This window comes from Dendrobates tinctorius, unplaced genomic scaffold (assembly GCF_039654945.1).
Source record: "Dendrobates tinctorius isolate UK_male_01 unplaced genomic scaffold, ASM3965494v1 ptg000158l, whole genome shotgun sequence".
NCBI lineage: Eukaryota > Metazoa > Chordata > Amphibia > Anura > Dendrobatidae > Dendrobates > Dendrobates tinctorius.
The window spans coordinates 949645-975383 of NW_027361825.1; the positions used below are offsets into that span (position 1 = coordinate 949645).

A 25739-nucleotide genomic window follows, 5' to 3' on the forward strand; every position below is an offset into this window, starting at 1 on the left:
ACTGACTGCTGAGCCATGTATCTAATCCTATCCTGTGTGATACTGACTGCTGAGCCATGTGTCTAATCCTATCCTGTGTGATGCTGACTGCTGAGCCGTGTATCTAATCCTATCCTGTGTGATACTGACTGCTGAGCCATGTATCTAATCCTATCCTGTGTGATGCTGACTGCTGAGCCGTGTATCTAATCCTATCCTGTGTGATACTGACTGCTGAGCCATGTATCTAATCCTATCCTGTGTGATGCTGACTGCTGAGCCGTGTATCTAATCCTATCCTGTGTGATACTGACTGCTGAGCCATGTATCTATTCCTATCCTGTGTTATACTGACTGCTGAGCCGTGTATCTAACCCTATCCTGTGTGATACTGACTGCTGAGCCATGTATGTAATAATATCCTGTGTGATGCTGACTGCTCAGCCGTGTATCTAATCCTATCCTGTGTGATACTGACTGCTGAGCCGTGTATCTAATCCTATGCAAAATAAAGAATACTAGGCGCACAGCTATATAGTATCGCTTGACAGTAATGAAATAATTAATAGCACTAAAGAAAAGGCACTACTGCAAAAAAATGCACACCACAACATGGATTTGTAAAAACATTGTAATAATACAAGCTTTATTGGCACAACAAGGTATTAAAACACAATTAAAGCCAAAAACAACCACATCTGCTCAGGAAAATAGCCAAAAGGCCCAATGAATACAAAATGCATGACATGTGTCCACAAGGGGAAAGGCATATAATATGTCCAAAACCCAGGAAAGAAACAAAAAAGCAAAAACAATGGTTAAATACATCTGGGTTAATCCAAATAGTCAAGAGGGAAACCACTCATGATAAACAGCTACCCCCCCAAAAGGAACAACATAACAGCACAATAGCTGAGAATGTTAAGCCTAAAGGAATAACGGTTTAGTTTACCGAACATGCAGTGTGTAAAAGAGGGCCAAAACGCCCTGGATCAGAGCTCTGAGCAGAAGAGAACCGTGGCCCCATGCGTATCGCCCTGGCAAGCAGGGCTTCGTCAGGGGAAGTAATGACACCATTGCCTGCTTGTACCTTACATAAACCATAATTGATTACCTAATAGTCTGCTGGTGTGTCATAAAAAACCACTAAGACCGGTGAACTGCAGGCTGTATCCGGGGGTGGAGGCTGAATGCAGTGAAGAGAACGCGCCTGTGCAGTATGGAGCACAAACAGCATCACCGCGCATGTGCCAGATGGACCACACGTAACATCTCAAATAAGGATGAGGGAGAGGTACTTAGACCAAACCCACGTGACCGGAGCACCGGCCATGTAAGTGCGCTTGTGTAAAACATAACGCCGGACATCCAAGGACCCCGAAAGGCGCGATAAAGAGGCTGACGTCTCAGCCAAAATTATAAAGACCACGTGCCCGCGCACGGAAAGGTATACATGCGGGTCATATCAGAGCGCCTGCGTGAATCCAGTGCAGAAACTCTGCTATCACTAATAGGCACTGTAATAAGGCTGGCACATAGAGCAAAGTGCGCGCAGAAGTATACAACCCATGGCAATAGCAGCATTTACCCAGATGTTTACAAAAGCACGCAAACCTCACACCTCATATCAGGCAAACAACCTCCGGAGGCAAACAAGCAATCATAAAGCAAACACATGTATCAATACATATATAATTAATAGTATACAGTCAGCATATATCAATAAAGTTTATTCATAGAAAGATTAAGACAAGATTATGATAATATGAGTACAAAAAGCCTAATGCAAAATACAATGGATATGTAAAAATATTCAAGATAAAAGGGCAAAATGCCACTTATATAGTTATAGATCATGTGTATACATGTGCCAGCCTAAATCGCTCAGTGAGCCATGCAGGAATTAAGAGGGACAAAATCCTAGACAATGTCATATATGGGCCTAATAAGCCTATAAAAAAATGGCAAAATAAGCCATGAAAGACCATGGACCTGCCCCATGAGCCAAGGATTGTAAGCTGAACCTAGGTGGGAAAAAAAAAACCATGGCCCCTGTTTGGTCGTGACGTGCCAGACCACAAACCGCCAAGTACCAATCCCCCCAAAACACCTAAGAAACAATCCCCAATACCATGCAGATGAAAAAAAAAAACACAAGGATAAAACATAATTCCAAAAAAAGTCCCAGGAACATATCGGCGTAAATAAAGCAAAACAAATGTCCCCAGGAAATCGGACCAGACAGATCACAGTAATGTTGACCAATCGAACGCGGAGAGACGAACCGCAAACATCTTCGGTAGTCCATAATGCTGCGATTAACCCAAAAAGCCTGTGAAGAGCAATTCCTCATTTAAACCTGCAGGAGCAACAGAACCAAGGTTAAAGATCCAACGGGATTCAGATCGCAATAGGAGTTTTTTATAAGAGCCCCCCCTATTAGAAACATGAATCCTCTCCAAGCCCACAACCCATGTGTTGGTGACCTGACTCATGAGCCATTAGGTTTAGGATTGATTTCCCCTTGTGGACACATGTCATGCATTTTGTATTCATTGGGCCTTTTGGCTATTTTCCTGAGCAGATGTGGTTGTTTTTGGTTTTAATTGTGTTTTAATACCTTGTTGTGCCAATAAAGCTTGTATCATTACAATGTTTTTACAAATCCATGTTGTGGTGTGTATCTAATCCTATTCTGAGTGATACTGACTGCTGAGCTGTGTATCTAATCCTACCCTGTGTGATACTGACTGCTGAGCTGTGTATCTAATCCTACCCTGTGTGATACTGACTGCTGAGCCATGTGTCTAATCCTCTCCTGTGTGATACTGACTGCTGAGCTGTGTATCTAATCCTATCCTGTATGATACTGACTGCTGATCCATGTATCTAATCCTATCCTGTGTGATACTGCCTGCTGAGCCATGTGTCTAATCCTATCCTGTGTGATACTGAATGCTGAGCCGTGTATCTAATCCTATCCTGTATGATACTGACTGCTGAGCCATGTATCTAATCCTATCCTGTGTGATACTGGGCTCCCCCTGCAGTCTGTGTCAGAGGGTGGTCTGTGTTGGCACGGTAATAAATTGTGTTATTTCCAGCTTTACAGAAGGACGATAACACCATAGAAATGATAAGAATAATAGGCCAAATTGTTTGGTGAATTGGAATGCGCGGGTTTAAAATTTCTCCTCACAACATAGCCTATGACGCTCTCGGGGTCCAGATGCCAATCCTGAACATACACACATACATACATAGACTTTTTCCCCATTATGTACCTAGGGGCAAAATTGTTTGGTGAATTGGAACGCGCGGGTGGCTGTAGCTGTAACGGTGCAGATGCCAATCCCAGACATACACACATACATACAAACTTACACACACACACACACACACACACATATTCAGCTTTATATATTAGATATATATATATGTATTGGAGTCTGTCACGTGACATATACAGATACCTCTGAGTATACTCTGTAACGATATAGATTTATAAGTCAGTCTTTTTATTTAGTGCACTAATTCACTTTATCTTTTGGTAGCTTTTTTATCTATATAACATTAAAAGTTATGTTTTAATACTATCTCCATTGCTGATATCTTAGATATGTGAGATATTTGTGGCTTTGATCCACTAGTGATGTTTTTCATGGAAGTGTGAAAGAAGAAAGCCATTTTTGAAAACAATCCATAAGAAATCCCATTTACAGTTTGCAAAAAGCCATGTAGAGGACATAATGAGCATGTGGAAGAAGGTGCTCTGGTCAAATAAGACTAAAGAGGAACTTTTTTGGCTAAATACAAAACTCTACGTGTGGAGGAAAAGTAACACTGTACATCACCCTGAAAACACTATTGTGGAGACATGAGAGTCAGTAGGTTTTGTCATCTGTTGGCCTGGTTGTCTTTAGAAACACCGCATGAACTAGGGCTCATCCCACTTGAATGCCCCTCCTTCCCCATGGGCAGTATACTACTTAGACAACATGGAGTGAGGGTACATACTACAGTAATAATTTATTGGATCACCATCAGTCAGCAACATATAGTACAGTCCCGGCAAGTACATAAGATGGTGTAAATGGTAAAGTCTTACCATTCCGCTGGTTCGCCGGGAATTAGAACATTTGCAACTTTGGGACTTTCAGGGCCAACTACCCCAACTAGTGGCACCCTGTTTTTGGTGGAGGTAGTGACAAGCTTAGGAAGCGGATGCAGTACATTGAGGTAAGTGGCCAGGTGACCAGAATGTCCCAACCTGGGTCTTCAAACGTCTCCGTAGGTTCAGTAATGGGCAGTGGATCAAAGCTGTATTCCTCCGGTTCGAGTCATGGTGCTTTGGCTGCTGTCCTCTAGAATCTCTCTTTAGAATTAACCTGCGCATTTGTGCCTCAAGAATAGCAGAACAATAAGCTGCCGCGACTGGCACAATAGGTAATTAGCATCCGTTCAACAAATCAACAAACATCAATTCAACCTACAACTAGAGACAATGTTTAGGTTCATATGAACAATACCTCATGTTCCTGGGCCTACTGAATAATATGTCTCTCATAATTAAGAATAAACATGGTGTCGTCACAAGCATGTTCAACGTGACACATGGTGGTGACGGCATCATGCTGTGGGGAGAGTTTTCTTCAGCAGGGACAGGAAAGCTGGTCAGAGTTGATAGGAAGATGAATGGAGCTAAATATAGGACAATCTTGTAGCAAAACCTGTTAGAAGCTGCAAAAAACTTGAGGCTTGGACATTCTTCTTCAAGCAGGACAACGACCCTAAAAAATATTGCCAGAGCTATAATGGAATGGTTCAATCAGGGGTACATAACATTTTTTGGTTGAGGGCTGATAAGTGCTGCTTTGCTCTGTCCTTGTCCCGACACCAATGACACTAATACAGTTGTGTATGCAAAACTGAGAACCATAGTCTCCTGGTTCTCTGTGGACCGCAAAAAATCCTTCGGTGGACCACATGCAGCCCGCAGGCCATATGTTGTGGAGGTCTGGTTTAGACCAAAGCATATTCATGTGTGTGAACGACCCGGTCACAGTCCAGGCCTAATTCTCATTGAGAATCAGTGACAAGACTCTAAAATTTCTGTTCACAGCAATATACATTTTGTTACGTAAAAAATTTTGGAAAAGTTCACTGGGTATGAATATTTTTTCAATGCACTGTACACTGCATGCACAATTATTAGGCTACTTATATTTTTGATTATTCATTACACTTCTCCAGAGCTGTCTTCAGTCCAATAATAAACCTGAAACCTGAATATTTAAAGGAAACCTGTCACCAAAAAAACTCTATTAACATGCAGATATAGGGTTAATCTGCAGGTTTAATAGCGTTACTAACCTGCCCGATGCATGCACTTAGCCGAACACTGCGGGGAGAAAATTAACTTTATTCTCCCCGGCAGTATTTGGTTTCAGTCATGGGGGCGTCACCGGCTGTATGGGGGCAGTATTGGCTGCTGTAACCGCGGCCCCCGCACCTGACTGACACTGAATCTGCATTGCGACCGGCTGTCAGTCGAGGGGGGCACGGTTATAGTGGCTGCTTTGCATTCTCAGAGTGGTGACCGAACCCAACCCGCGCCGGAATCGACCCCGTGACTGAAACCCAAAGCTTCCGGGAACAATACAGTTCATTTTCTCCCTCAGCGTTCGGCTGCGTGCAGGCGCCAGGCAGCATAATAATGCTGTTAACCTGAGGATTATCCCCAAATCTATAGTCTTTTTTTTTTTCTGGTGACAGGTTCCTTTTAAGAAAGTAAAAGTGCATTTTTGTCTTAGGAGAATATCTCTGTGTGCAGAATTATTATGTAACTGAAGGAAAAATATAAAGTTCCCATCTCAGCAGTTTGGTTTTCTTCTCACTGTAACAGAAAAAACTCAAAATGTACAGAAATCATTTCTGACATTTCAAAGAAAATATCAGTAATCAAAATGGCAATATGGCCGCCCTTCTTTTCACTAACAATCATAAGCTCCATCCATCTGATGGCATGATCCATGATTATGCAAAATTACCAAAAAACTTTACACATAAAATTATAAGTACAAGTAATACAGTAGTAATGATGTAGTATGAGACGTGTAACATATTCCTGTGTTGTGTGCAGGTTTCCATATCTATCAAGTGATGTACGGCTGTGAGCTGAGAGATGACAGCAATATCACAGGGTACGAGCAGCACGGATATGACGGGAGAGAGCTCATGGCTCTGGATACAAAGACGTGGACATTTATCCCCACCATGGCACAGGCGCAGATCACCACGCAGAGAGCCAACCGTCCGGATGTACAAGCGGGAACAATGAGCAAACATTACCTAAAGGATGAATGTATCAGTTCTCTCATGGAGTACATCGAGTACGGGAGAGAGGATCTGGAGAGGAGAGGTACCGTCATACTACATAGCATTACACCCAATAGTTTTCTCTTGTAAGGTCCAAAACTCGCTAGGAGAGACGGTGATTGCAGTTCTGGCAGGAATAGTCTATGGTTCGGGCTAATGCTGCCCATGAAAGGTTGTCATCTGGCTTTAATCTCCGAGGAAATAAAGCCAGAACTTTGGAAGTAGTCAGGACTAGACTAAGGGGTATTTCACACTAAGCGAGATCACTAGCGAGATTGTTGATGAGTCACCGATTTTTGTGACGCACCAGCGATCTCGCTGGATGTGGCACGCATCAGCGACCACCCCCCCGCTGGGTATCGCTGATCATGCAGGAATGTCCTGGGCCATTGTTTGATCGTTGGTCTCCGGCTGGCCAGCACGCTTCGCTGCGTGTGGCAGTGGGAGACCAACGATCAGCGAGCTCCCAGCGCTGTAAGCAAACGCTGGGAGCTGGTATCCAAGGTAAACAGCGGGTAACTAAGCGCCGCGCACTTGGATACCAGCGTACTCGCACTGGAAGCTGGTATCCAAGGTAAACAGCAGGTAACTTAGCGCGCGGCGCTTAGTTACCCGCTGTTTACCTTGGATACCAGCGTCCTCGCTTGTCCTGATCGCTGGTGAGATCTGCCTGTTTGACAGCTCACCAGCGATCATGTAGCGATGCACCAGCGATCCTGACCAGGTCATATTGTTGTCGGGATCTCTGGTGCGTCGTTTAGTGTAACGGGACCCTAAGCCCCTACGGGAGATAACTGAAGCTTCATCCAGACTGGCAGTGGGCAAAAAGCAAATAAACAAAAAAATAAATTAAAAAGAGACCCCAAAATAGGAAGTGCTTTTGTGCTTGAGTTTATAAGGTGCAAGTGGACTGTTGACGGACCCATAGACTTTCGGCTGAGCTCCTTATACTAGTCTGCTCGCACACAAGGAAAATCAGCACTCATGTGCGCCTTCCTTTGAGCAATCTGGGGGAGGTGTTCGGACTTGATGGTAGTTACAACATATTCAAACCTTTTTATACTTTGTTTACCCGTAATTCATTTTATAACCAATGGGAGAACATTGTTGCTGTTGGATAGAAAGAACTCTAAAGTTAACCCTGTCAGCACCGCACCGCATCACTGTATCATACCCCTTAGTATAGTTATCACCAGTAATATCAGTAATTTACGGATACTGTAATTAAAACAAAATATACAGTATATATAATTTATTTAGTTCAGGGATTAATTGGGTAAAAAAAGGAAAAATGGCAGGAATGATGTTTTGTTAGTACCATATTTGGGGACAGTATGGGGGGGAGAGTGTGAGGGGAGACAGTTTGTGGGAGAAATGTAAAAGAGCAAATAGTGTGAGAGGACAGTATGAGGGAGAAATGTGTGAGGGAAAATGTATGAGGGGACAGTATGGGGGAGAAATGTATGAGGGGACAGTCTGGAAAAGTCCCAAAAGTGCATTTCCAGAAGTGGTTTCCGCTTTAAAAACTTCAAAAAAACTGTGTGTGGTTACGGTCTGATATACCAGGACAGCTGCAAAGACCTCAGTTTGAATATTAGTTGTATAATTAGAAGCCGCCAACCTGGTAATATAAATCATAGGTGACAAATGAAAAAAGACATGACCACCTACAGTCTTATTGACCTACTTTATTTTCGCATTTTGAGCGAACAATGTAATGGCGAGAGCAGATTTGGTGAGAATTATACACTTCTTAATAAATCTGGTTCATCTGGAATTACCTAATTACCTGTGTAAATCACTTTTCTCTTTCTATGTGAGCAAGTAGACATTTGCACCTTTTCAATTTGCATTTTAATTACTTTAAAAGTTTTTTTGACAGCTTTACCACACCAGGAGAAATTTTGCAAATTTTTGTACAAATTTGATGTAATTTTCAATTCATCTGTTTAACCTGTACTATGGTATTTCTGCCCAAACTAACCAACCTGAAAAATAACTGTGAGCCATTGTGAATATATGGCTGTAGGTTAGTGTGATCAGTGGACGGCAGAAACGTTATTTCTTATTATACCCCAAAAGCACGAGGATCTCCTGAATGTTATACACAGTACAGGGGCCTCTGCTGAATGTACAGACCCCCATACAGGAGAACAGGTCAGATCTGTGCTGCACAGACTCCATTTCTCGCTTCTTCCCTCTCAGTTCGGCCCAAGGTGAAGGTGTCCGGTCAGGAGAAAGGAGACGCCATGAAGCTTCACTGCCAGGTGTACGGATTTCACCCCCGACCTGTGGATGTGAAGTGGATGAAGAACGGGGAGGACGAGGTTCACTCATATGAGACCACAAACGTCCTCCCCAATCCTGACGGCACCTATCAGATCAGGGTCAGCGCGGAAGTGACCCCCAAAGATGGCGACAGCTACTCCTGTAATGTGGATCACAGCAGCCTGGAGATGCCGCTCCTTGTACAATGGGGTGAGTAGTGTCCATACCGAGAGGATAACTCATCAACATAGTCTGTGACTTTTCCAATTTTAGGAGGATTGACTCATGTCACTTTACATACGTCATCACTACAGTGGAGGAGACTAATATGAGTGATTCATGTAGCTGTACATGTATGAAGTACTATACGCTACATATTCAGTGGGTGAAACAAGTATTGAACACGTCACTAATTTTCTAAGTAAATCTATTTCTAAGGATGCTATTGACATGAAATTATCACCAGATGTCGGTAACAACTCATCCAGTCCACACAGGCAAAGAAATCAAACCACAGATGTCCATACATTAAGTTATGTGTGATAATGAGAAATGACAAAGGGAAAAAGTAAAGAACACATTTTTTTGACATTTAATTAATACTCACAAAAGTTTTTGTTGGTGATGAAGCTTCAAGACGCCTCCTGTATGGAGAAACTAGTCATAGACATTGCTGAGCTGGGATTTTGGGCCAGTCTTCCACACAATCACTCATCACTCCCTCCATACATTTTCTATTGGGTTCAGGTCTGACGATCTGTTCGGCCATTCTAGCAGCTTTATTTTCTTTCAATTGAGAGTTTCTTCGGCTGTGTGTTTGGGATAATTGTCTTAGCTGAAAAGTCCACCCTCATTTCATCTTCTTTATCCTGGTAGATGGCAGCAGATCTTTATCAATAATGTCGCGGTACATTTGTCCATTCATCATTCCTTCAAGCATATGAAGTTTCCAGTACTATATGCTGAAAAACAGCCTCACACCATGATGTTCCCATCTCCAAAATTCACTGTTGGTATGGTGCTTTAGAGCTGATATGCCGTACCTTTTGGCCTTCAAACATGGCATGTATTATGGCTTGTAAAGAGTTCAATTTTGGTCTCATCTGACCAGTATTTCACAGGCTTGTCTAAATGTTCTTGAGCAAAACTTTAAACGCGCTTGGACATGCTTTTTGTATAACAGTGGAGTCTTCTGTGGTGAGCGTTCATACACGTATGGAGGTTGAGTGCATTACTTATTGTTTTCTTTTAAACAATGTGCCTGCTGATTTCAGTTCTTTCTGTAGCTGTCCACAGGTGGTCCTTGGCTCTTGGATAACTCTTCTGATAATGCTCTTCACTCCTGTTTGAAATCTTGCGAGGAGCCCCTGGTCATGGCTGGTTTATAGTGAAATGATGTACTTTCCGTTTCCGGATTAAGGCACCAACAGTGCTCACTGGAACCTTCAGTAGTTTAGAAATTCTTCTGTAACCAATGCCATCAGTATGTTTTGCAACAACAAGGTTGCAATGATCACTGGTTTTACCCATCATGAGATATTTCTTTGGTATTTTGTATTTCTTCGTAGGCTGGTTTCACATTAGCAGTGCATCGTGCGCATCCATGAGCATGCGTCATGCGTACTAATGTTTAACATGGCGTACGCATGGTCTTGCGTTTGCATGCGTTCATATGCGTTTTCGTGCGCATGCGTTTTTTCGAGGTGTGCACTTAGACGCGCCTGACGCAACATGTTGCATTTTTGGGTCCGCCCAAAGGCGTAAAAAAACACTTGCGCACGGAATGCGACAAAATAACGCATTACAGTCTATGGAAATGCAGGCGTGCGCTTGGACATGCGTTCGTCTGCGTTTTCGTGCGCATGCGTTTTTTGAGTAAACCTGTTTGATGTCCCATTGGTGGAGTCTGTTTCAAGGATTTTTTAAAGAATTTTCCTCCTGTGAAGTGGGACACATAGAGAACGCATGAGCATAAACAACGCAAACGCATGCAAAAACGCATGCGCGTTTTTGCTTGCGCACGATAAGACGCAAATGTGAAACTAGCTGTAATTAGACACCTTTTATAGGCCATTAGTTGAACCAGCTGATATTATTTTTCACTAAGTGGCACGATTGCTTTCTAATTACTGGTTTCAGCTGGTGCCAGGACTTCCCAGGGATTTTTACACTTGTCTTTCTTCATGTGTTCAATACTTTTTCCCTTTGTCATTTCTCATTATTGCACATAACTTAATTTATAGACATCTGGGGTTGATTTCTTTGTCTGTGTGGATTGGATGGGTTGTTACTGACATCTGGTGAGAATTTCATGTCAATAGCATCTTTAGAAATCTATTTATTTAGAAAATTGGTGACATGTTCAATACTTATTTCACCTGCTCTACATCATCATTACAGAGGAGACTAATGTGAGTGATACATGAGATGGAGATGTATGTAATACTACACAATACACATACATCACTACAGAAGAGACTAATATAATAATAATAATAATCTTTATTTATATAGCGCCAACATATTCCGCAGCGCTTTACAGTTTAACAGTTTCAAAACACAAGTCATAAGTAACAACGTTAACAATACAATTATTAAAGCAAAATAAGACGACCCTGCTCGTGAGAGCTTACAATCTACAATGAGGTGGGGGGCAGGGCCGGCGTTAGGGGCAGGCAGACTAGGCAGCTGCCTAGGGCCCCCACTCCCCCAGGGGCCCCCAGCTAGTGGCACATCATGCCGCCGCTATGGGGCTCCTATGATGCAGGGGGGCCCGCCTGCCCCCAGTGTCGACTCCCCCCGCCGCCGCATTGAAGGAGGCAATGATGGAGGAGAGAGTGTCAGCTGACTCTCCCTCTCCCATCATTCCCCGCTCTGCCTCTGACACACCGGGTGCGCGATGACGCCATCGCTCACTCACTGTGTACCAGGCAGTGCAGGAGACAGGAGTCGGGAGCAGCGCAGGCACTAGGAGAAGGTGAGAAGTGTTTTGTTTTGTTTTTTAAATCAGCGTGAGTACTGGACTGTGAGGCCATTCTCGGGGAGCTATATACCATTGCTGGGCTGTATACTATGCTGGGCTATATGCCATGCTGGGCTGTATACTATGCTAGGCTGTATACTATGCTGGGCTGTATACCATGCTGGGCTATATACGATGCTGGGCTGTATACCATGCTGGGCTGTATACCATGCTGGGCTGTATACCATGCTGGGCTGTATACCATGCTGGGCTGTATACCATGCTGGGCTGTATACCATACTGGGCTATATACCATACTGGGCAATATACCATGTGGGGCTGGGCTATATACCATGCTGGGCTGTATACCATGCTGGGCTGTATACCATGGTGGGCTGTATACCATGGTGGGGTTGGGCTATATACCATGGTGGGGCTGGGCTATATACCATGCTGGGCTGTATACCATGCTGGGCTGTATACCATGCTGGGCTGTATACCATGCTGGGCTATATACCATGCTGGGGAGGCTATATACCATGCTGGGCTGTATACCATGCTGGGCTGTATACCATGGTGGGCTGTATAACATCCTGGGCTATATGCCATGCTGGGCTGTATTCTATGCTGGGCTGTGCTATATACCGTGTGGGGCTGTGCTATATACCATGTGGGGCTGGGCTATATATCATGGTGGGCCTGGGCTATATACCATGGTGGGGCTGGGCTATATACCATGGTGGGGCTGGGCTATATACCATGTGCTGGGCTATAAACCATGCTGGGCTATATACCATGTGGTGCTGTGCTATATACCATGGTGGGCTGTGCTAGATAACGTGTGGTGCTGTGCTAGATAACGTGATGCTGTGCTATATAGCATGTGGTGCTGGCCTATATACCATGTGATACTGGGCTATATACTATGCAGCTGTGTTATATACCATGGGGGGTACATTTTACATTATATTCTATGGGAGAGGCTGTGTTATATAATATGGGGGGCTACATTATATTCTATGGGGAGGTGGGCTGTATTATATTCTATTTGGGGCTACATTATATTCTATGGGGGCTGTATTATATTTATTATATTCTATGGGGGGTGATTGCATCATACTTTGAGAGGGCTATATTATACTATATGAGGAGGCTACATTGTATTCTATGGGGGTCTGCATTATATTCTATGAGGGGCTAGATTATATTGTATGGGGGCTTCATTATACTATGTGGGGCAACATTATATTCTATGGGGGCTGCATTATACTATATGAGGAGGGCTACTGTTGTGAATTCCCTTGCTCGGAGTTCTGAGCCGAAGCTCCCTCTGCTCCTTCTGGTGGTTACTGAGAGTAGTGGAGCTGGCCAGGTTAATGGAGGTTCCCCACCTGACGACGATAATTGGGAACCTGGGACTACTGGTTGGGAGCATATAATTGAGCTGGCTGCTCTTGGAGGTTGCTGGTGATTTCCTCCTTGTGCATTTGGAGTTCTTTTGTCCCCTGCCTGATCTACATGGTTCAGCTATGTGATTCTTTTGCTAATTCTTTGCATCTAATCTGGTTGTGTCTTTTTTTTTGCTTTCTGTTTTGCTGCTAGGGTTCAGCGTGCTCCCTGTTGGGGGCAGTGCAGGGCCCTGCTTCATATGTTGCAGCTTGTTCAGTCCCCTGTTATGTTAGTATCTTTTTGCTTTGCTGCCAGTTTATACCAGAGTGGTGATCTAGCGGGGTGAGGTCGTGTGACCTCAGGTTTTTTGTGTATCAGAAGTGTTGAACTTTTTTAGTTTTTTTAGGGTTTTGTGTGTGATTGCAAACAGTATCTTTTCTGTCCTGTCCTGTCTAGACAGCTTTGGCCCCACTGTTTGCTCAGTCTGTTCTCTGCCTGTGTTTGTGTCTCATCTTGTCTCACCGACAATATATGTTTGGGGGCTGTCTATTCTTTTGGGGATCTTCTCCGGGGCAGTTTAGATTTCACCTGTCTTTAGGCTTAGTTAGTTCCCCGGCTGTGACGAAGCGTCTAGGGCATCGTAGGAACGCTCCACGGCTACTGCTAGTTGTGTTGACAGGATCAGGGGTCTGCAATCCGCTTAGATATCAACCTCTCTGGTCTTCTGGTGGCTTAGCCTGTTCCTGTGATCCTCCTCGGTGACCCATTCATAACAGGCTACATTGTATTCTATGGAGTGGCTACATTATACTATATAAGGGGCTGCATTATATCCTAAGAGGGGGTTGCCATATATTCTATGGAGGGGCTACATTATACTATATGGGAGGGCTGCATTATATTCTATGGGGGGTTACATTATATTCTGTGGAGTGGCTGCATTATACTCTGGGGTAGCTGCATTATTCTCTAAGGGGTGGCTGCATTATATTATAAGAGAAGGGCTGCATTATATTCTATGGGGGTTACATTATTTTGTATGGCGGGGCTGCATTTTACTCTGTGGGGTGGCTGCATTATACTATATGTGGGCTGCATTATACTGTATCGAGGACTATGGGGAATACATTATATGGGGTGCATTATACTATGGAAAGTGAATTATACTACATGGATGACTATGGCAGTGCATTATACTATATATGAAGAACTATGAGGAGTGTATTATACTATATGGAGAACTATGAGGAGTGTATTATACTATATGGAGAACTATGAGGAGTGTATTATACTATATGGAGGACTATGGGGAGTGTATTATACTATATGGAGGACTATGGGGAGTGTATTATACTATATGGAGGACTATGGGGAGTGTATTATACTATATGGAGGACTATGGGAGACATTATATTATATGGAGAACTATGGGGTGTAAACTGTAGATGTGCTGCTGATAACATGATACTGTATGGGGACAGATTGATCCATTAATGATTGTTCTGCCCCCATCATTCTTTCTCAGACGGTGGAAAGAGGCCGGGAATCAAGTGTTGAATGACTTCAATATTGTCGATCACACTCATTCAGCGGCCTGAACCAATTTTAAACTTTGCCTAGGGCCCCACTTTGCCTAAAACTGGCCCTGGGTGGGAGAGATACAAAGTACAGGTCTGTATTTACAATGGTGTATTTACAATGATGGTCCAGCCATCTTGAGGTGGTGAGGAATAGATGGAGATAGTGAATGGGCTACACACGCACACTTAGGCTGAGTGCAGACGTACTTTTTGGCCCTGCGGATTTTTCCGCACAGAATGGAAGAAATCCGCCTTTCAAATGAACTGCATTTTTCCTGCGGATTTCTTCCATTTTTCCTGCGGTTTTTGTGCGGTTTTCCATCGCGGTTTTCCCCCTGCGGATTTGGTGACAGGGGAGATGGAAAATCGCACAAAAGAAGTAACATGCTGCGGATTTTGTACCGCGGGAAAACCGCGCGGAAAAATCCGCAGCGTCTGCACAGCGTTTTTTTTTTACATTGATTTTAAGGCTACTGTACATCACAATGCGGATATGCAACGTTTCTGCGCGGGAAAATCCGCTGCGGAACCGCTGCAAATCTGCATCGTGTGCACACAGCCTCACACATGAAATTACTTTGATTAGTGAACGTGATAGGCCGCTCTGAACATGTACAGTGGGGGAAAAAAAGTATTTAGTCAGTCAGCAATAGTGCAAGTTCCACCACTTAAAAAGATGAGAGGCGTCTGTAATTTACATCATAGGTAGACCTCAACTATGGGAGACAAACTGAGAAAAAAAAATCCAGAAAATCACAGTCTGTTTTTTTTTCCTTTTATTTGCATATTATGGTGGAAAATAAGTATTTGGTCAGAAACAAAATTTCATCTCAATACTTTGTGATATATCCTTTGTTGGCAATGACAGAGGTCAAACGTTTTCTGTAAGTCTTCACAAGGTTGCCACACACTGTTGTTGGTATGTTGGCCCATTCCTCCATGCAGATCTCCTCTAGAGCAGTGATGTTTTTGGCTTTTCGCTTGGCAACACGGACTTTCAACTCCCTCCAAAGGTTTTCTATAGGGTTGAGATCTGGAGACTGGCTAGGCCACTCCAGGACCTTGAAATGCTTCTTACGAAGCCACTCCTTCGTTGCCCTGGCGGTGTGCTTTGGATCATTGTCATGTTGAAAGACCCAGCCACGTTTCATCTTCAATGCCCTTGCTGATGGAAGGAGGTTTGCACTCAAAATCTCACGATACATGGCCCCATTCATTCTTTCATGTACCCGGATCAGTCGTCCTGGCCCCTTTGCAGAGAAACAGCCCCAAAGCATGATGTTTCCACCACCATGCTTTACAGTAGGTATGGTGTTTGATGGATGCAACTCAGTATTCTTTTTCCTCCAAACACGACAAGTTGTGTTTCTACCAAACAGTTCCAGTTTGGTTTCATCAGACCATAGGACATTCTCCCAAAACTCCTCTGGATCATCCAAATGCTCTCTAGCAAACTTCAGATGGGCCCGGACATGTACAGGCTTAAGCAGTGGGACACGTCTGGCACTGCAGGATCTGAGTCCATGGTGGCGTAGTGTGTTACTTATGGTAGGCCTTGTTACATTGGTCCCAGCTCTCTGCAGTTCATTCACTAGGTCCCCCAGCGTGGTTCTGGGATTTTTGCTCACCGTTCTTGTGATCATTCTGACCCCACGGGGTGGGATTTTGCGTGGAGCACCAGATCGAGGGAGATTATCAGTGGTCTTGTATGTCTTCCATTTTCTAATTATTGCTCCCACAGTTGATTTCTTCACTCCAAGCTGGTTGGCTATTGCAGATTCAGTCTTCCCAGCCTGGTGCAGGGCTACAATTTTGTTTCTGGTGTCCTTTGACAGCTCTTTGGTCTTCACCATAGTGGAGTTTGGAGTCAGACTGTTTGAGGGTGTGCACAGGTGTCTTTTTATACTGATAACAAGTTTAAACAGGTGCCATTACTACAGGTAATGAGTGGAGGAAAGAGGAGACTCTTAAAGAAGAAGTTACAGGTCTGTGAGAGCCAGAAATCTTGATTGCTTGTTTCTGACCAAATACTTATTTTCCACCATAATATGCAAATAAAATGAAAAAAAAACAGACAATGTGATTTTCTGGATTTTTTTTTCTCAGTTTGTCTCCCATAGTTGAAGTCTACCTATGATGTAAATTACAGACGCCTCTCATCTTTTTAAGTGGTGGAACTTGCACTATTGCTGACTGACTAAATACTTTTTTTCCCCACTGTATGTAAGGTAAATGGAGGGCACCACTAACAGAATGTATATATGTGTAAAGGCAAGAGGTTTCACCAGGGTATGCAAACAGACATATAATAGAACAAGAAAGAGATCAAACCCATGAAGAGGGAACACCTCAATTGCACAAAAAAAAAAAAATATACTACATGTAAAGTATGTATTATACAAAATTTAAATTTTTATTATTCACCAAAAAAGAAATATATAAATGACAGAACAAAACACATGCAAGATAAAAACAATTAAAATTGCATCTATAAGCAAAGAGACTCAAACTAAATGCCACACCTTAATATAAAGGTCATGGCAAACCACACAAGGTTCCCAAAAGAGGCGCTACATAAATAGAAATGACTGGCTTGAAGAATGTATTCCTGAAAATAAATATAGATACACCACCAAAACTGATATAAGTCTCATATGTGCAAAGGATGCATGTGCAGAGAGGTAATGTATGACACAAATGATGGTAGATAGACAATACCAAAAGGGTCCAACAGCATTTGTGGTTGAAAATAATTAGAAAAATTCCTAATTGATAGAATGAGACAGTGGTTAACCTGACACAGTGGTTAACCCTCTGAGTCGGATGTGAAGGACACATTGGAATTAAAAATATCCAGGAAATGGTGAAACTTAATGAGTGTATAAAAACACTAAGATAAACTGAGTAAGATCCAGGGCAATGGTGTGTCCCAGGATGCAAAGAAAGCCAGCAGCGCCACAAAAATGAGTAGAACCAATGTGTGGGATGAGATCCCCTGCGTATCGACATACAAGGGGTGGCTTCCTCAGGGAGAAAATAGCATAATGTGTAGGCGTTCTGAATCCATATATACCTTTTATAAATAATTAGTGCATCTTAGCATGGCGCCGTCATCTTGTGTATACAAAGGCACAACAATAAAGTCTTGTACAAATGCCTACTGCGCATGCGTCGTCTCCTTAGATACAAATCACGCAACCATTTTATTCATATGAAAGTAAATGGGCGAATTTTTTAGGAGAAATGTTGTGCGCACTGCGCATAGATCTTATAGAGATATATTAAATATTATATGCGCGAGCACAACGAAAAGGGCCTATTAAACCTTTTTCAGTAATAACACAAACAACATCTTACTGCGCATGCGTCAATTCCTTGAATACAGATCTTGGCATAACGTCACCATCTTGTGTCCACTCTGAACAAATACGTTTTGAGGGAGCGCCTAAAACTGTGCAAATTGTGGATAGTCCTAATTTCTTGGGGTAGAGCATTCCAGAGGATTGGCGCAGCACGGGAGAAGTCTTGGAGTCAGGAGTGGGAGGTGCAGATTATTGCAGAGATTAGTCGAAAGTCGTTTGCAGACCGCAAATAGGCCGATAGACAGAAATGAGGGAGGATATGTAGGGGGGTGCCGCACTGTGGAGAGCTTTGTGGGTGAGAACAAGTACTTTGAATTGGATCCTATAATGAATGGGCAGCCAGTGTAACAATTGCCGAAGAGCGGATGTGACGTCGGTCTGCGAGTCTGGGCTGCAGTAAGACAGCACCCTGAGCAACCCCGATACCCTTTACCCCTATACAGGGATCTGGATTTACAGCAGAGCCCAGGAGGTAGCTGTCTGAATAAGAGCAGCAGACCAGAGAATGACGGTCGCCGGACAGGGGTTAAAAAATGGGACCAAAAGCGTAGTCAGGAATCCAAGTCTAAACCAGGCGGGCAGCAAAGGTACAAAAATGGCAGACAATAGCAGAGTCATATCCAGGCCAAGGTCAGAGTCATAAACCGGGAGGGAGGCAGAGGTACAAAATCGTTAGGCAGTCGCAGCGTCAAAAACCAGGCTAAGGTCAGAGTCATAAACCAGGAGGGCGGCAGAGGTACAAAATCGTCAGGCAGGGGCAGAGTCAGAAATCCAGTCAAAGTTCAGAATCAAAGATAGCAAATAACAAACTAGCACACTGGAGAAACCAAGACTATATCTGACGGCCTGCAAGACCAGCTCCAAGGTATTTGAGGGATCAGATCATCCCTCACAGGTTCACGGTCTGATGACGTCATTAGGATCGCCCCCAGGACCAGGCCAGATGGTGATGCACCAACTCCTTCATGACAGACAGAGGAGCGCAGCCTGCAGCCGTGAGATGCCTGCGGAGGAGCCTCCTCCCTGTTAGCAGTACCCACGGGCGGACCACGGCGCCTCCCAGTGGTCGAGGCAGGAACAGCCGTCCCCGAGTTTGACCGTGACATGACAGTCCGGCGCCTCTCAGAGGCCGAGACCGGAATAGCAGAGCTCGGGTCTGACGGCGACATGCCAGTCTGGTGCCTCCTAGTGGCCGAAGCAGGAACAGCAGTCCCTGTATCCGATGGCAACGTGACAGTGGACGTGTCTGAGTACCGATTAGCCAGATGGATGACCCTGGCTGCTGCATTAAGTATGGACTGGAGAGAGGAAAGTCGAGTAACTGGGTGGTCAATTAATAGAGCATTGCAGTAGTCCAGGCGGGAGTGGATCAATGCGACAGAGAGGGTTTTTACTGTTTCCATGGGGAGAAAAGAGCGGATTCTGGGAATGTTCTTTAGGTGTAAGCGGCAAGAGCGGGCAAGAGATTGTATATGGGATGTGAAGGAGAGATTGGAGTCAAACAAAACACCCACACAGCGCGCCTGCTGCCGGGATGTTATTATGGTGCCACCCACGGAGAGGGAAATGTCAGATTTGGGGAGGTTAGTAGATGGCGGGAGCGGAAGAAGTTCAGTTTTTGAGATGTTAAGTTTCAGATAGAGAGCGGACATGATGTTGGAGACTGCGGACAGACAGTCACTGGCGTTCTGTAGTACCGCGGGGGTAAGGTCGGGGGATGACGTGCATAGTTGTGTGTCATCAGCATAAAGATGGTACTGAAAGCCAAATCTGCTGATGGTCTGTCCAATTGGGGCCATGTAGAGAGAGAAGAGAAGAGGGCCAAGGACTGAGCCCTGAGGTACCCTGACAGCGAGAGGAAGAGGAGATGACGTGGAGCCAGCAAACAAAACACTGAAGGAGCGGTCAGAAAGATAGGAAGAGAACCAGGAGAGAGTGGTGTTCTTAATGCCTAGTGACTGGAGCCTAGGGAGTAGGAGACAGTGGCCGACAGTGTCGAAAGCTACAGAAAAGTCGAGAAGAATGAGCAGAGAGTGGTCACCGTTACATTTTGCTGTCAGAAGGTCATTGGTCACTTTGAGTGCAGTTTCAGTCAAATGTAGGGGGCGGAAGCCAGACTGTGAAGGGTCTAGGAGTGAGTGAGTGGAGAAGTAACGGGTAAGGCGGGAGTAGACTAGGCACTCCAAAAGTTTAGAGATGAATGGAAGATTGGAGACTGGTCTGTAGTTGTTTGTGCAGGATGGGTCGAGAGCGGGTTTCTTTAGTAATGGAGTAATGATAGAGTGTTTGAATAATGGGAAAATGCCAGAGGAGAGGGAGAGATTCAAGATTGTAGTTAGGCGAGTTGTGATGACTGGAGGAGATGTGAGGGAATAGGGTCTGTAGTGAATGTGGTCGGACGAGAGGAGTCTGGAGACTTCGTATGTGATGGGATCAAATGTGGAAAGTGAGCCAGGGGAAATGCAGGGAGGGGTGGGAGTCACAACACTTGGTGATTGGGAGCGGATTTCCTGATGGATATTATCTATTTTCTCTATAAAGTGGGAGGCCAGGTCATCCGCACAAATGTCTGTGATAGGGGCTTGTGCTTTTGGCCTGAGGAGGGAGTGAAAGGTGTCAAAAAGTTTTTTGGGGTTGTTGGCTAGTGAGGAGATCAGGGTGATGAAGTAGGTCTGTTTGGCGAGGTGAAGGGCCGAGTTATAGGTTCTTAACATAAATTTGAAGTGGATGAAGTCTTCTGGTGTGTGGGTTTTTCTCCATCGGCATTCAGCACTTCTAGAGCATCGCTGGAGTAGTCGAGTTTGCAATGTGAGCCAGGGCTGTTTTACTCTGTGTTTGGAGGTTCTGAGGGTGAGGGGTGCTACTTGGTCAAAGGTGCTTCTAATAGTGTTGTTGTAGTGATGAACAGCCAGATCAGGACAGCAAAAAGAGGAGATTGGGGATAGGGAATATTGTAGGGAGTCTGAAAGTGTCTGAGGTTTAATGGCTTGTAGATTTCTGAATGTATGATAGGTAGGAGTGTGCTGGGGTGGGCAGGAATTTGTGAGCATGAAGGAGAGAATGTTGTGATCAGAGAAGGAAAGCGGTGCGTTATTTAGGTAGGAGATTGAGCAGAGCCAGACAAAGACCAGGTCAAGGGTGTTACCGTCTTTGTGTGTCTCTGAGGTTGAGAGCTGTGAGAGGCCAAGAGAAGTGGTAAGTGATAGAAGCTGGGGTGCAGATGTGGAAGTGGGGCTGTTAATGGAGATGTTGAAGTCTCCCAGGATAAGGGTTGGTAGTTCCGAGGACATGAAGTGCGGCAGCCAGGCTGAGTAGTGGTCAAGAAAGTGGGTGGGTGAGCCTGGAGGCCGGTATATGACTGCTAATCTGAGGGGGAGGGGACGGAAGAGCCTGATAGTGTGGACCTCAAAAGACGGGAATGAGAGTGATGGAACTGGGGGGATGACCTGGAAAGTGCAATGTGGGGACAGGAGTATGCCGACTCCACCACCAGATCTGTTTGTGGGTCTCGGGGTTTGGGTGAATTGTAAGCCACCATGGGAATTGGCAGTAGGGGAGACAGTGTCAGAATCCTGAATCCAGTTTTCAGTGAGGGCCAACAGATTCAGAGAGTTGTTCAGAAAGTAATTGTGCAGGAAAGGAATTTTGTTACATACAGACCGTGGATTCCAGAGGGCACAGTTAAATGAAGGAAATGCGGGAGTGTGTTATGGATGAGTCACCGTAGGAGGCAAAAACAGAAATACTAGCTAAATCCAGAAAACCAGAGAAGTTGGCAGCTATCGGATTGCAGACCCCTGAACCTAACAACAACAACTAGCAGTAGCCGTGGGGGGTTCCTACGGTGCCCTAGACCCCTCGATCACAGCCGGAGAACTACATAGCCTAAAGACAGAAAGGGAAATCTAAACTGCCCCAGAGCAGACCCCAAAGCAATAGGCAGCCCCCAACATATAATGACGGTGAAGCAAGATGAAAAAACACTCACACAGATAGAAAGATAGGCTGAGCAAATGATGGGGCCCAAGCTAACTAAATAGGACAGAATAGGAAAGCTGCTGTCTGCAATCCGCCAAAACCCTCTCAAAAACAAGAGCCAACAGACTGATAGGGAAAAAGGCCCTGAAGACGCTAGGCTTCAAAAAGACTATATCAGTACTCAGGTATTATCTGAAGACAGAGCAAAAAGGAATTCAGCTCACCCAGCAGGGAAAGGCAGAAATCCAGAAAAACAAGGCAAAACAAAACCAAAACACAAATGCAAAAAGTAGAGCAGAACACTTAGCTTTTGAGGAGCAGGAATCAGACTGGTCTCCAAGAATCCCTCAGAGTAATCACCCGCAAGGCAGGAGGGCGTCGGCTGCCTTATATCCAGTCAGCAATCCCAGTCATCATCATTCTGCTCAGGTGCTTTGTAATCAGCCTCACTAACTTCCTTCACCAGAAGAGGGATTCATCAGACCTCAATGGTGAAGGGGAAAATGAATTCACAACAGGAGTGCAAGTAATATTAATAAGATTACTATGGTTTTAATATGGGGTAGGGTAGGGGTTGAGGCTGGGGGATGGTGGCCCTGGGTTGGGGGAGATGTCCCCTGAAATCAGTAGGAGTAGGAACATAAAAAGCAAGTAGTTCTTTGAAAAGTAAGAAGTTTTTTTGTGCAATGTGTTTGGGCAAGATGGGCTGAGGTTTTACAGGAAGGTGAGAAGTACATGGGAGAGGGAAGTATAGAGGGGCTGATGTGCATGAGTTGTGATGGAGGAGGGATGGGGCGGTGAATGTGGATGGCAAAGGAACACAGGAGGATTTAAATAAAGCACATGGCTAAAAGGGAGAACAAAGTGTGGGTTACCTGACTCCTGCCCTGACTGTCATGGAGAAACTGTCTTTTGCTGGATGCTTAGCTAATGTGATGCTTTGCTGAATGCGTGCGACCCTTCACATGCGTGTTCCCCTTAGAATTGTCACGTACCCCGTCCTGTGTGACACGGCCAGCAGGCCGGTAACTAATACAACAGGACACGGCACGTGTAATTGTTCAGTGTGACGTGGCCCGCAGGCCGGTAACTAATACAACAAGACACAGGGGATAGGGAAACATTTACAATGGTGGGCCCTGCGATAGGGAACGGGGGACGTGGAGACCACCTGCACTCCCCTGAGTCAGTGTTCCTAACACTCCTAACGTTCCCTATACAGGCTCCTCACCGGTCGCCGATCAGGATACCCGTCACCCTTGCACACCCTACACCTATTCCTTACTAGGGAGCTGGGTGGTGCAGGCACTGGCCCTACTGCTGTACTAACACCAACATGAGGAAAAGTGACAAACAGGGAAACACTTAGCTTTGCTCTGATGCACTTGCTCCTGGCAACAGAGTCCAACACCTTAATGCATCTTCCTCCCACCGTGTCCAACACCTGGGTGCAGCTTTACAGCAACAGCGTCCAGCACCCGAGTGCCGCCTTGGAGCAACAGAGTCCAGCACCTGAGTGCAGCTCCAGCAACAGTGTCCAGCACCTGAGTACAACTGTCCAGCAACGGAGTCCAGCACCTGAGTGCAGCTTTCCAGCAACAGCGTCCAGCACCCGAGTGCCGCCTTGGAGCAACAGAGTCCAGCACCTGAGTGCAGCTCCAGCAACAGTGTCCAGCACCTGAGTACAACTGTCCAGCAACGGAGTCCAGCACCTGGGTGCAGCTTTACAGCAACAGCGTCCAGCACCCGAGTGCCGCCTTGGAGCAACAGAGTCCAGCACCTGAGTGCAGCTCCAGCAACAGTGTCCAGCACCTGAGTACAACTGTCCAGCAACGGAGTCCAGCACCTGAGTGCAGCTTTCCAGCAACAGTGTCCAGCACCTGAGTGCAACTGTCCAGCAATGGAGTCCAGCACCTGAGTGCAGCTTCCAGCAACAGAGTCCAGAAACTGAGTGCAGCTCTACACCATAGCTGCCACTCTACCAAGCTTTGCAAGAATTCTTCACTGACACCATAGCTGCCACTCCACCATGCTTTACATGAACTCCTCGCTGACACCATAGCTGCCACTCCAGGACTCTGACTGAACTGCCCTGGACTTTCCTCAGCTCCTTCCTTCACCCAGGATGGTTGGAAAAGACCAACAATATCACCAACGTGAGTGAGCACAACTGACACACCTTTATTGAGTAAACACACCTGTTAGTGATTCCCGTGCAATTACACTAACCACCACCGGGGGCAAAACTATCTCTAAAAACACCAGTGCAATGACCATAGAGAGAAAAAAAAAGAGGTTACCAGTGCTCTTATCTGACATGATGCAGCATGGATCATGACAAGAATGAATCTATACACCCCAATACAGGGCCAGGAGAGGTGAATTGTGGGAGCTGCTTAGTTATAAGTTAGCAACAGCTGCTCAACCCATCCTGGTGTGCAAGATATGATGAAAGATGCAGTCCTGATTCCATCTCTAGGCTAGAGCACCTGTCCTGAGATAACATCTACAGAGTTCCCCTCCCCATGGATATACAACAGTAAGTACTGAGAACAGTGTAACAGATGAATTATAGCAAAGAAGTTGAATGACATGGTTACCATTTACACTGCTTGCTAACATTGAATGGAGTGAAATGCATGCAGGGTGGTTCAGATCAGAAGTTGAATGACATGGTTACCATTTACACTGCTTGCTAACATGAGTGATACATGAAATAGCGATGTAAATATATGGAATGCTATATAATACACATACATCATCAACACAGAGGAGACAAATGTGAGTGATACATGAGATAGAGATGTAGATGTACATGGATGTAATACTATACACTACATATGTCATCACTACAGAAAAGTCTAAAGTGAGTGATGCATGAGATGTAGATATTGATGTATGTAATACTACACAATACACATACGTCATCACTACAGAGGAGACTAACATGAATGATACTGTACATGAAGTAGAGATGTAGATGTAAATGTATGAAATACTATACACTACACATATGTAATCACTACAGAAGAGACTAATGTGAGTGATACATTACATAGAGATGTAAATGTATATACAGGGGGGGAAATGAATATTTGATCTCTTGCTGATTTTGTAAGTGTGCCCACTGACAAAGACATGAACAGTCTATAATTTTAAGGGTAGGTTGATTTTAACATTGAGAGATAGAATATCAAAAATAAAATCCAGAAAATCACCCTGTATAAATAAATGTATTTGCATTTTGCAGTGAGTAATAAATATTTGATCCTCTACCAACCATTAAGAGATCTGGCTCCTACAGACCAGTTAGACGCTCCTAATCAACTCGTTACCTGCATTAAAGACAGCTGTCTTATATAGTCACCTTCATAAAAGACTCCTGTCCACAGGCGCAATTAATCAATCAGACTCTAACCTCTACAATATGGGCAAGACCAAAGAGCTTTCTAAGGATGTCAGGGACAAGATCATAGACCTGCACAATGCTGGAATGGGCTACAAAACCATAAGTAAGACCCTGGGTGAGAAGCAGACAACTGTTGGTGCAATAGTAAGAAAATGGAAGAAATATAAAATGACTGTCAATCGACATCGATCTGGGTCACCATGCAAAATCTCTCCTTGTGGGGTATCCTTGATCATGAGGAAGGTGAGAGATTAGAGATGAGCAAATATGTTTGGAAAACGATCGCCAAACATAAATTCGGCACGAATATGGTACATTCGGATTTGTGATGGGTAACAAGCATTTTTCTTAAAACTGGAAAAAGTCGGTAACATTTGGTAAAAGATCAAATAAAAGCTGTCAATTCATGTGCCGTGTACAATAAAATCACAGTG

At 44.6% G+C, this 25739-nt stretch overlaps 1 protein-coding gene across 1 annotated transcript in view; it reads left to right on the forward strand.

The window, feature by feature from the left end:
* LOC141052170 (class I histocompatibility antigen, F10 alpha chain-like) overlaps positions 1–25739 on the forward strand; it is a 105011-nt gene that overhangs the window by 45289 nt on the left and 33983 nt on the right. Inside the window, exons 5-6 of the mRNA XM_073549397.1 lie at positions 6122–6400; positions 8563–8835. Coding sequence (XP_073405498.1) covers positions 6122–6400; positions 8563–8835 — 552 coding nt within the window. The remainder of the gene's footprint in view (positions 1–6121; positions 6401–8562; positions 8836–25739) is intronic.